This window comes from Rhinopithecus roxellana, chromosome 3 (assembly GCF_007565055.1).
Source record: "Rhinopithecus roxellana isolate Shanxi Qingling chromosome 3, ASM756505v1, whole genome shotgun sequence".
In the NCBI taxonomy this organism is placed as follows: Eukaryota; Metazoa; Chordata; class Mammalia; order Primates; family Cercopithecidae; genus Rhinopithecus; species Rhinopithecus roxellana.
In genome coordinates, this window is record NC_044551.1 from 149,960,209 (window position 1) to 149,972,955 (window position 12,747).

At 48.0% G+C, this 12,747-nt stretch overlaps 1 protein-coding gene across 1 annotated transcript in view; it reads right to left on the reverse strand.

The window, feature by feature from the left end:
* The window catches only part of FSTL4 (follistatin like 4), a 412,856-nt gene that overhangs the window by 206,973 nt on the left and 193,136 nt on the right, over positions 1–12,747 (reverse strand). The window contains exon 4 of the mRNA XM_030927157.1: positions 759–1,007. Within this exon, the coding sequence (XP_030783017.1) occupies positions 759–1,007 (249 nt within the window). The remainder of the gene's footprint in view (positions 1–758; positions 1,008–12,747) is intronic.

Consider the following 12,747-nt stretch of genomic DNA (forward strand, 5'->3'; position numbering starts at 1 on the left):
ACTCTTGTATCTTCAAGCATCTGGGAGCCATTGAGCATTTTCTTGGTGCAAGGCACTGTGCTAGGTGCTGAAAATACATAAGGGCATAAAACAGCCATAGCTGCTGCCCTAATGGCTCTTACCATCCAGTGGGAGCTGGTACTTGCCTTCTCTTCTGACTCAATCTCAGCCCAAAGCATGAATCCTTTGGCCCCAGCTCCATGGACATATTCTGATGTCCACCCAGAGGCTTCCTTGTCTTGCTCAGAGGTATTTTGGACAGGTAAAACATGGGGTGCCTTCCCAACAACAACTACTCCAGGCCAGAGTTTGTGTCCTTGCCATGCTGGGAGCCATTATGCTGGTGTCTGCCTGACCACATGCTATGCACAGCACAGCCTCCTGATTCATGGGACTCTGTGCAGAAGGGTAAACATGGTCCTTGTCACAACCTTGCAAAGGCTCATCCTGTATGGAGAACTGGGTAGTGCCCTGTTGTCTGGTCCCTAGTGAACCTGTACCAGCCAGGGTTTAATTTGACCTGCCTGGATTCTGCTCCCCAAGAAGCTTCCTCTAAGGGCAGGGGTCTCTGGAGGTGGCACACAGGTAGAGTATGCATCACCAATATGCCACTGCTGCCATTTTGTTACACACCAGTCTTTGTCTTTATTTCCTACAGATAGGTAACTTGTAGACTCAGCACCCAGGTCACTTGTCAAAAAGGCATTAGAAGATCCATCACAAAACTCAAAACCACAGGGCAAGGGCCCTGTTCCTACCTTTGAGGAAACAGTCCTTGCTGTGGATGACGGTGATCTTCTTTCCCAGGAGGCAAGCGGCACGGTGGAGCTTACAGTGGTTTTCATAAAACCTCCCATCAGAGCCGCACACAGGCATGTAGCTGGGCCTGCATGCCTCCAGGCACTGGCATTCGGGCTCCCCTGTCTTCCTGCTGAGCACGCACCGGCTCCCTCGGCTGCAGAACTTCTTCCCGCAGGAGGCTAGTAGCTCATTGTGGCTGGAAAGCCCTGCTGGACACACAAACACAGAGGGTCAGCTACAAACACTCAGGGGGTCTGAGGTCAAGGGCCTCCTTTGTAGCTCACAAGCACAGACTCCATTTGCCTGTGAAGCCAAGCTACTCAAGGTGGTCCCTGGGGACTTGGGGTCTCCTAGGGAGTCCCTGTCCCTCCATGAGGTGGCCATTGGTGCCAAGAAGGGTGTCTTGCCTTGCAGAGCTCAGGTTTCATGGCTGACTCCCTCTGAACATCTGAAACACAACACCTGCCCATCCTAGGACCCAGCTGGGGGCTTTTGATCAACTCTTGGTTCTTTCTTAGGCTTACTTTTCCTGCTTCCGGTTGAAAAATGAAAACACCCAGCCATTCTATGCTCACAAAGAAGCACCTTACACCAAAGGACAAAGCCTGCTACCACTGCTCCCAGGCTCACAGTCAGCCTCCTGGACTAGAGACCTATTAAAATCAATGACTCTTTAAAAAGCGGTCCCCCCACCCACCTCCTGCCTGCAACACCTTTTCCTTCTGTCCTTCTTTTCCTTTACTATATCATGACTTTGGACCAGGCTGTGTACTAGGGGTCTCAAAGATGAACAAGCCATGCCTTTTCTTCTTCCTGACTTTGTCATTCTGTAAGGTGGTGACATGTATGCAGATCAGGCAAAGGGCATGGGAGCCAGGGAGCTAAGTTTGGGAGAAGTAACTGGGAGTGGTAGAGATGATGGAGGGGGTGGTGTGCCAGTCGGCCCTGCAAAGGAGAGAAGAGTTTTCCCAGAAACACAGCAGGCTTGAGCCAAGACTCCCCCAGCCGCCCTGTGGGTGGCATTTGCAGGTCTCAGGTAGAAGACTAAATGTGAGTAGGAGTTTTGTACAGCGGTGGGGTCGGGGGCAAGGTGTGATTTCTGGGAGACTTGGAGAGCCAAGCAGAGAAATTTAGGTACTCTATTGTAGGCACTGGGGAGCCATTGCAGGGAGGAAGTAAGGCATAAGAAGAAAGTCATGCTCCAAGTGTTCAGGATGGGGGTTGGGGTAGCTGAGGTCGGGAGACCAGTGGCTGTGGCCATTTCTTGGGGGAGAATGTGGTTCTCCAAGACACACGTCATCAGGGGAGACACCAGCAGCCTTTCCCCATCGCCCAGTCCTTTCTAGCACAATGTTGCAGTTACGGACAAGAAGGCTGAGCCCCTGGAAATGGCAGCTGCCACATTGCTTGAGTGTCCCCTGCACCCTACAACACCCACCGTGAACTCAGGCAGCAGCACCCAGAGCTCACACACCAAAGAGGTCAGGGCAGCTGGAAAGGGCACGTTTAAGTAAGGTGAAACAGGCATCCATCACCAACATCACACTGCATTCTGGGAGTCTGGAAATGAGATAATCGGCACATGTCACTGAAGGTACAGATGGAAAGTTGGGAATTACACAGGGACACCAAAAGACAACTGACATGTGAATACAGATTTTTATGGCCTCAGAAGACTTTGCTTTAACTGTTAATTAAATCTCCATCAAAATACTCAGCAAGACAGAATGGCCCTAGTAATCATGACCAAACTTTCAGCCCCAGCTCCTACCCATAGGATTAAAATGTCTAAGCAAAGAAGAAAAAAAAGAAAAGAAAAGAAAAGAAAAAGAAAGAAAGAAAGAAAGAACAAAAGAGAAAGAAAGAAAGGAAGGAAGGAAGAAAAGAAAAGAAAGATCTCCTTTTTCTTGTTTTTGGTTAAGTCTGCTTTTCATCATTATAGATTTAAAGGAAAAAAATCAGTTATTGGCAGATTAACTGCTTGATTCAATAATTCATTTAAATTCCTCCAGCCTTGGCAAGCTAAGAAGTATTGACTTTTTCTTGAATCATAATAAACTAGAAGGTCAGATATCTCTGAGCAGTGTAAAAGTGCAGATCCTAAGCGGGCGGGAATCTCTTTTATCCACTTTGCTAATTGTCTGCATGTCACCATGAAGGCCCAGTGGGATTCAGCAGCCCCTCTGCACGCTTTCCTGTCAAGGTTGACGGTGGCGGGGCGGGAAGGAGGCGGAAGGCAGGCAGGCGCCTGGCAGGGAGGCTCTGGACTGGAGGTCCCCCACTCACGGTGTTTATGGTTGCTTTGCCACAGAGCATGTTTGCTTAGCGTGGTTCTCCTGGGTTGTTGGAAAATGGATTACCCTAGAAAGTGCTGGCGGCTACTAGAAGAAACTAACAGCTCCGAAAATATCAGCTTTTGTTTCTCTCCCAAGACAGGGCCAGGACGCAGGGCATTGCCATCGGATCACTGTTTTAATAACCTTCCCATGCAGATAGGGTGCGACCCACTAACTGCCCATTTTGAAGAAACAAGAGGCAAAGTCTCTGCACTCTGGGCAGTGAGCCTGCTTCAGGCTGTGTGCCCTGCCCCCACTGCTCTCTCCCTCTGGTTAAACCAGTTCCAAGTCACCCTTGTAGGCATTTCCTCTATGAAGTGCTTGCTACCAGCCCAAGTCCAAGTGTCCCTCTCTGAATCCTCCTACCCCAAAGTGCCTGCCCTGCCCTGCTCTGGCCTCAGGAGGCCCCACAGGTGCTGGGCCTTTCTCTTCGTGTGGCCCCAGTATACTCAGGTTTTAAGAAATGCAGAAATGTTCAGAACTGATTTCCTGAAGGCTAATTCAGTGCAGGTAAGAAGCCAGGCTAGGGGCTCAGATGGGGAGGCTGGTGAAGCCTCAAAGCGTGGGCCCTGGTGCGGGTACATTTTCCCTTGCCTTCTCCAAAGCAGGCAGGAGGGAAGTGGAAGGGTGGAGGTATGAGGGGAAGATGGATGTCTGTGGAGATGGGCTTTCCGGAGTAAAGAGAACTGGAATCCTGGAGAAGCAGAGTTGGAAGGGGCTTCAGAGACTACCTCCTCCAGCCCAGGCAGGCAAACCAAAGCCAGTTCATGGGGGGCTGGGGGAGAAGCTACTTTCCCCGACCCCTCCTTTGAAAGCTGTGTGTCCAGATGGTAGTGAGCACCTCTGAGGCCCAGCATCACACAGGGCAGCAGGCGCCCACGTTTGCTTAGCTTGCTGGGGAGGCTCCCATGGCCTTCCCTGCAGGCTGCACTCCGAGGGTCAGTGTTAAGGAAACACTGGTGCCAACTTGTGGCTACTGAAGTTGTCAAGAACACTCAGGTTCTCCCTGACATGGAAATTGGCTGTCGGCAAATATTTGATTCCTGATTACTTGCAATTAAGACAAAAGTAGCACAGAGGCCCTGCATATGCCCTTCACAAAGGCCCCACTGAGAGTTGAGAATACCCTGGGTGGGGGAAGGCCCAGAATCTGATCCACAGCCCCAGAGATGCTGACCTAGGAGTGGGCTCCTCATTAAACAAGCCCCTTGTTACCACTTCCTCCTTGTCATTTAAACAATGAATTCCCCACTCCTACTATGATGATGATAAAACAGTAATGGGAAAGATAACCAAGTGAGACTACCAGCAACTGCCTATAGTATTTATGAGGACAACCACAATGCATGAAAAGTACAATGTGCTTAATTTATAGTCATCAAGAAAGCCATTTACTCAGGATAAAAACTGATCATCTTGCCAAATAAGCTGCTTTTCAACACAAATTAAATTTACTGAACATGGTCAGAAATGGGAACTGTTACATTAACATTATGGCGGCAGGAGAAACAAGTCTATTGGTACCAGTTGGTGCTAAAGACGCCCTCTGTAATCTGATTAAGGATTCTCAGTAAGAATGCCACAGACCCAGGACTGCCATGAACTGGGAGCATGGATAGGTACAGGTGGTGTAGTTGAGTGGTTGTGGAAGGCAAGCCTGTCTGACCCCGGTGGAGGGCATAAAAGGAGGCTGAGTTCTGAGATGGGCCCCAGAGAGAGGGGGTCTACATCCACCTGGAGCAGGAAGCCCCTCCATTGTTTCACCACAGCCAGCCACAACCAAGAGCACAGAAAGTTGGGTAATTTTGCTTCCAAACTCTGACTCAGCCTCTGTAACTGCTTCCTGGGCCCAGAGAAAACTCACAAGTGCTCCCTTCTCAGGGATAGTGCCCCGAGTGGCAATGAGGGAAAAGCCACGAGCTCTTCCACTCTTGGATGCCAACGGCCTGCTGGCACCTTCTTCCCAACACAGCTTTTCTGTATCTGAGACCTCATCTCCAGCTTGACGACTGATGAGAGCCCCATCTCTGACAAGGCCTTGGGAGCTCCCTGCTCCCATCTCAGCCAGAGGTTCTGCCTAGGCCTCCTCCTGAAGGCTGTCAGTGCCCCCAGTACACAACCTAGCACTCAATTCCACAACCTCACCCCAACTCACTATGAGGCCTCAATGAGGTGATGGCTTGGCTCCGAGGAGGCCACTCACTGGAAAGCCCAAAACTGGCTGAGAAGAGCAGGGCGTGAAGGCAGAAGACCAGAGGCAGTGTGTGCAGCACCAAGAACCTCAAGAACCTCATCTGCCACCTGCCATGAACCCCAGCCCAGCACAGCAGCTGTCTCCAGCTTCTGCAGAAAGAGGTACTTGTCCAGCCAAGTGCCTGTCCATGGGCAGATACAGCCCTTTATACATGGCCTTATATACTTTATCCTCCAGGTCTTGACATACCAACACACGGGAGCGGCAGCCCTCGCCTGGGGTCATGGTTGGGTTTCTTAATGACCCAGAGCTGAGGCTTTGCCTGTGGAAGAGCCATGTGCATGTAGCCATGTGCAGATATGTGGGGTGCGCCTCCAGGGATTGGAGGTAATGGTCCCAGTATTCTTCCCTGCTTTAAGGTAACATACTTACACACATGGCAAGGTGATCCAGGGACAGAGAGTGCCTATCAGTGTTGACTCTCTCATTGCAGAAACCACCCAAGTGCCTGGTATGCGGCTAGAGAATTCAGGATTGTGTGAGAACCAGGCAGAGGCCCCATGCTGCAGTCCCATGCCATGTCTACCCTAAGACAGGGTGGGTGGTAACAACGGGACACTTCCGGAGTGCCTGCTTGCCAGCTCACCATCTGTCTATTCATCCAACAAATATTTACCGAGCACTTGCTATGTGCCAGTCCCAATTCCAGGTGCTGGGGATTCAGACAGAATACACTTCTATCCTCAGGGCACTACCATGACAGTGTAGGAAGACACACAAGAGGGTGAACTGGCGAACAAGAAACAAGACAGGTATAGATGGTGTTAAATGAGAAGAAGGAAATAACCAGGGTGCTGCAGCGGGCACACTTTACTCTGGTGGTCAGGGAAGCCTCTTTCAGGAGGTGAGATTAGACCTGAGACCTGATGGTGAAGATGGCAGAGACCTGGGGGAAGGAGAGAGTGGAGCACCCTCGGGTGCCCTGGACCTGGCATGCAGGGTGAGGAGGCCTGATATAAGAAGAGGTCTGACTCCTGAAGCCCTGCCCCAAGGTAAACGTCACCAGGCAGACTCAGTCTGCTGGGAGCTGTGAGGCAGATGCAAAGTTTCACCCTGCCCAACTGTTCCACCTGGAAAGTGGGGTGAGGCCCCGCCACCCCACCACTCAGTCCTCCCAGCTGTCTATCTTCCTCTTAGGGGCCAGAAAACTCTCCGCACCCCTCAGGGCTGCTGGTGGGAAGAGAGCAGCCCTCTCTGAGCTCTGACCACAGGCCACCTTGGTGAGGGCCTCCATACTCCTAGATGCCCTGGGTGCTGGGGCTGCGTCAGGTCCACCTCCAGCCTGTAACGCCTCATTTATACTCAAGGGTTGGGAAGAGAATCTGTGATTCCTCCCAAGGACATATGTGTGTGAACACCCAGCCAGAGAAGGTCATGTGTAAAGTGACTATTATTTACTGAGGCATGCCCACCAGGCACCATGCTAAACTCTGAGAATCTATGTGCTCATCTGATGCTCCTTTAATCCTCCTCAAAGCTCTATTAAGTAGACGCACAGGCCCTAGTCAGCACATATTTGTGGCATGAATATATGCCTATTTTACAGATTAGGAAACATGAGTCAAGTGACTTGCCTATGGTTAGACAGCAAGTAGGTGGTAGAGCCTAACTTTGAATCAGTCTCACTCCAAATCCCTCGAACTTGGGATAATCTGCTCAGCTGGCAATATGGTCCCTGCTTCAAGGAACTCATGCCAGGAGGATCTAGATGTCCATAGTGTGAGCTTCTCCAGCGTCAGGATACATCCACACATCAGCAACCCCGGCTACAGGATGGCCTCTGCTCATCCACCTCATGGACACATAGCTTAGGGGCCCAGGTAGCAACTTCTCTAAAGGCTGGAGGTTTACAGGGCTGCAGAAGGAAGCCCTGCTTGGATCTGTGAACATCACAGGCCCAAACCCACTCCTTGTCATGCATGGACACCTGGCCATTAAGCCCCTTGCCTCCCACTATGATGTTTCCAGCTTCATCACCTCCCTGTCTCCACTCCTGCTATTTTGCCTGAAACTGGACAGGTGACTGCTGGGCAGATGTGACGTATGCTCAGTGACCACAGGTGATTTCAAACTCAACCAGTGAGCACAGCTTGTATGCTAAGGTTCTTGTGCACTTGATGAAAGCAGTTTGACCAGCTCTGAAAGACTTGACCACATTTTCCAATCCCAAAGCTCAACAGAAACACATGGTTGCCCATTGCTGGAAGGTAATGCAACCTGCCATGCATAATGTTTACAGATCCTAACCTGAGGTCTGACAAATTAACTTCAAAGTCAGAAATGCCTGGAACAAGAAGAGAGAAGGAACACCTTTCATCTGTCAGTAGGCCTCTCAATTGTGCCAAAAGAGTTTCTATCTAACCAATTTGTATCAAACGAAAGCACAAATAGGTTTCTACATATTGTCCAATGCCCCAGGGCACGGCTTTTGGAGGTGGTTATTTTTGGTCACAGTTGAAGATCAAACACCAAACACAAGTGCCAAAGCATACTTTTCAAAAACTTAAAAATGTTGACTGTCATGAGAATCTAAAATGAGCATGTGTTAAAGCTGTGTTTGCCTTCTTAATGAGAGAGCCCACAGTGCAGATGCTGGTTCACAGGAGGATTGGAGGAGCCACATGGGCACCGGAGAAAGAAGGCTGGGATGAGATGCCTAGGCTAGGCACACAGTAGGTGAGTGACCTGCAGGGTAAGACAACCATAACCTTTTGGGTTCTCTGTTCCACCAGAAAGAATCATGTGCATTTTTACTGGGAACAAATGTGAAAGTTAACATGTCACTGCAGTCTGGGCCTTTAATCAGTGGTAAACTGTGAGTTGAACAAAGACGTAACCCTCTAGCCTGGATCAGTAAATAATACTTGGGCAGATCTAGTAAACAAGGTCCCAGAGGGAGGACTTGCCACCCTCTCTTTGCCTTATTCCCAAGTTTTGGATAATTTTCTCAATACCACCAAAATCCCTACACTAACCAACATCACCTGAGGGAGCTGCCAAGGACTCGCATCTCTTTCTTCTGCCTGGGGCATCTTCCTTCAGAGCCCCCAGCCTCACAGAAAGACCCCAGAAAGGGAGGAACGTGAGGCTCCAAGTCACTTGCTGAGACTTACTGAGACGAGAGAACTTTCTCCTGGGAAAGGCCCCTGGTAGAGCAGAGGGAGAAGGGGCTGGAGCCAGAGGCCATGTTGCTGCGGTGGGAGCTGACAGAGCTGACAGGCAGCTCCTCTTCACTGGGGCGGGGGTGGGGCGGGGGCGGGGGTGAGGGGAGTGCTGCAATAGAACTTCCTACAGTGCTTGTGTTAATCCGCTGGGTCTCAAGTAACACAAGAACACAGTAAAACCTTGGCCTCCACCCAGTCCTGTGCTCCTTCACAGTTGATAGCTGTGTAAGCCCAGACAAGGTTCTACCATCTTTTCCCTATTTAAAAGCGAGGATAACAATGGTCTGCCCCTTACAGGATTGCTTTGAGGATTACATGAGATAATTCACGTAGAGAGCTTGGCGCTTAGCAAGTGCTCAATTTGGATACTCCCAATTGGTGAAAGGTTGAATAAATAGGACTGGAAAAAAAGTAGCCATTTGGTTTTACTGATTCAAGTGCATGCAAATGTGGGGTAGTTGCTGTCTTTGGGAGGCCAGCCTTACTGGAAAGGTGAACATATTTATGTTGAAAGTATTGAATGATTTTTTAAAAGGCAGATGCAAAATAGCATGCTTCAAAATACCCCAAGGAAATGCTTCCCTTGCCATTTTCCTTGCGCCAGGGCTTCCAAGGTGGGGGAGTCTGAAATTGTACATTCTCAGGGCAAGGTGACTGGAACTAACTCACAGCACAAACTGCAGGCTCCACTCAACACCTAAGGGCAGTGTCAGGTAGTCACCAGGGCCGCTGGCCTGCCAGAGGAACCCTGGAGCTCAGTTTCAAAGGCATCCCCCGACCTGGGCCCAATGCCAGAATATCTTGCAAACCTCTCAGGCTCACCTGCTACAGATAGGTCCTATGGTTTCCCTCCTTCCGGGAGCCCTTTGCACTGTGTGTCATCTTCCCATCTACTGTGTGTGACAACAGTGAAACTACCTGACTCACCATTTCCAGAGATTTCCCCCCAGCCTTCCCAGGTCTCTTCCACCTAAAGGATGCTGCCAGGCTGCTGGCCTGAGGACCCCACTCCTGTGGTTCCTTAGACAGAACAGCAGGCCCTGAGGCAGGGCCCCAGCAGCACCTTCACAGCTGCTCAGAACTCTAGGCTGGGCGTCAGGCAGTGTCTGTGGTTTCAGGGCTGGGATCAGGCTCCACTTCAGAGCTCAGCACCGGGCCTGGCACAGAACGGGCTGGGTGGAAGACACTGCAGAGACCAAGAGTGGCTGGGTAGAGAGCTGAATAATCAATCAATGGTTTTACAGAAACAGACAGAGACCCAAGATTGGCTGGGTAGAGAGCTGAATAATCAATCAATGGTTCTACAGAAACAGACAGAGACCCAAGATTGGCTGGATAGAGAGCTGAGTAATCAATCAATGGGTCTACAGAAACAGACATGGTCACAGATTGAGTGGAAAGAGTGGAGATTGTAGAAAGCCCTTGGTGGGAGAACAGCAACCTGGGATCTACAAGGCGTGGCGAGCCTCAGTTTCCTCATGGGTACGTGAGAGGGCTGCATAGAGATCCCTGAGATCGAAAAAATCATCCCACATCTGTGAATCGAGGATGTACATCAGAGCCTGTGTTTTAACTTGGATGTCTTTTGGTGATAATAAAACTCCACAAACCTTTTTCTTTTTCCTCTATTTGTCTTATCAAGTTATCTCAACCGGCTTTTAAAGGGTTATTTTGGAGACCTTCTTGGGAAGAAAAGCTGCATAAAAATGTCAAGTACAATAGGATTTCTGCCCTTGGGAGAGTTTCTTTTACAAAACGGCTTTGTTTTAGAACACTTCCTCCAAATATATTCCTACCCCCGAGTTCCTTTTCTTTGCCTAAAGCCTCTTCAGCTTGCATCTGTCTTATTCCCTGTCACCAGCCCTCATTTTTCCTTCAGGTACTTAGCTCCTTTGTCACTTTCTCCAGCTCCTCTGGGCTCCTTCCGTCTTGGAGCCAAGGGGACCAGATGTTGCTGCTCTCCACAGTCTGCACCATCTCGCTGATGCGCCACCACGTGGGTTCTTTCCTGCTTTTCTACCAACTAATGATTCAAGGCCGTGACACCCCAGGCTGCCTCCAATTATTTCAAGAATCACTGTGGAGTTACTCTGTGAGCCACCGTGATGCTCCTTGTCACTTTATCCTTGGAGACTTGCCAGCACAGATGGGAAGCTAAATTCTTCCAGGGCCCTTTACCTGCCATACAAGGGCCGCCCCAGTCCGCACCTTGCCTTGGTTGGATCACTTGTCATAGATGTGTCTCACAGTAACAACATGCTTTTCTCCCTCATTCTACTTTTAAAGAAAAAAACAGGGGCTCAATTAAAATATCTAATATTAGCACAAAAAACTACCATTTTCTAATCAGGAGCATTTCAATTTCTCCTCTCAAGGATCTGCCCTTGTCTCTCAACGGGATTATCAGCCATAAAAACATGCACTGGATAATATCAAGACAAAGCTTAGTAACAATATTGGACAATTTGATTTCATCTATTCTCAACTTCAACCCCCTGGCTCAACTGAGCCAAGCAGTGGCTGAGGCCTCTGACAGGTGGGCCTGAGGGTTCTGGGAGGTTGGCTTTCCTGAATGCATGGGTAGGCTGGTCTGCTCCACCCGAGTCCAGGAGAGCACGTGGAGACCACGGGTCTCCACTGGGGCCTGACAACCTGTCTACTTCTATGAGAAGCTCACAGGGTCAGCAGTTGCCCTATCAGGTACTTTCTGTGAGACCACCACCACCTCAAGGTACTTCAGTGTTGCCTTCAAACAGGCTGTGGAAAAGAACCACATACACCGGGAGCTCCAGCCTCTGAAAAGATGACTAGAATTACAGCTACTGCAGGGGAGGGGTGACACCTTAACTAGTGACAACAAAATACCAAAATGCCACGAGAATCAAGCGCAGCACAAAGAGGGTTTTTGAGGGAATTATGATTTTTGAGCCGACAAGAAAATCAGGAGAATTTCAGGAAAGAATTTAAGGAGATAATGTTCACTATTAAGACTTCAAGTCTTCCAAGGTTAAGAAAATCAGGGCAATTTAAGGAGAGAATGGTCACTATTAAGACTCCAGTCTTCCAAGGTCAAGTAGAAGACACATCTCAAAACCTAGAGTGAAAATAGAAATAAAGAAAGTCTTAAAATACAGTAATAATTCCATTTAAAACTTTAAGGACAAAGAAATAGAAGAAAACTCCTTAAATAGCCAATCGCTAAGTGTTTCCAATTAAAATCAGGAGCCAGACAAGGATATTTGTTATCATCATTCTTATTCATAAAGGAAGTATAATAAGACAAGAAAATGAAATAATCATTAACATTTGGAAAAGAAAGACAGCTAACAACGATCTCTTTTTGCTGATTATGTATCTGTATACTTAGAAATCCAAGAGACTGCAGTGAAAAAATATTAAAATTATAACAGAATTATGAAACTAGTTGGACAGATGATAAATATGCCAAAATTAACCATTCCTCTTAACAGTAGCAATAAATAATTAGAAGTGAAAAAGGGAAAAATCGTCTACTCATAATCATGGTAAAAACCATAAAATATTAATAAACAAATTTGACAAGAAAGCCACAAGACCAATATAAAAAAAGACTATAAAACCCTATTGAAGGTCATAAAATAAGATTGGAACATTTCTTATATGTGGGTAGGAAGACATTCTCATAAATATACAAACTTAATGCGATTATTTTAGACTTAGATAAAATGATCTTAACAAGTTCATTTGAAGTAATAAGTGCCCCAGATAACCAAGAAAAATAAGAGAAAGAATAGTGTAGGGGGATGTGCCTTCCCAGATACTAAAACATTCAAGCCAGAAAACTGCTGTGATAAAATCAATATGAGATCGACCTAGGAATAGGCAAATCGATGACTGCAAATTTGGCAATAAAACAGAAAACAGGATCAAGAAATAAATCCCAATGTATATGAAAATTAGATGGGTGACAAGAGTTATCACTCCAATGGGAAAATCATAGCTCTCTGATAGGTGATGCTGGGGCAACCTGCTATCCACCTAGAATGAAACAACATTGGAAACCTATTTCACACCACATAAAAAATCAAATTTGAATAACTATAAATGTTTAAATTATTTCTATGAAATAATGAGTAGACAGAAAAGAACACTTATCCACTCTGTGGATGGCTTAAACATTATCATACAACAAACGTGGACGAATCCATTCATT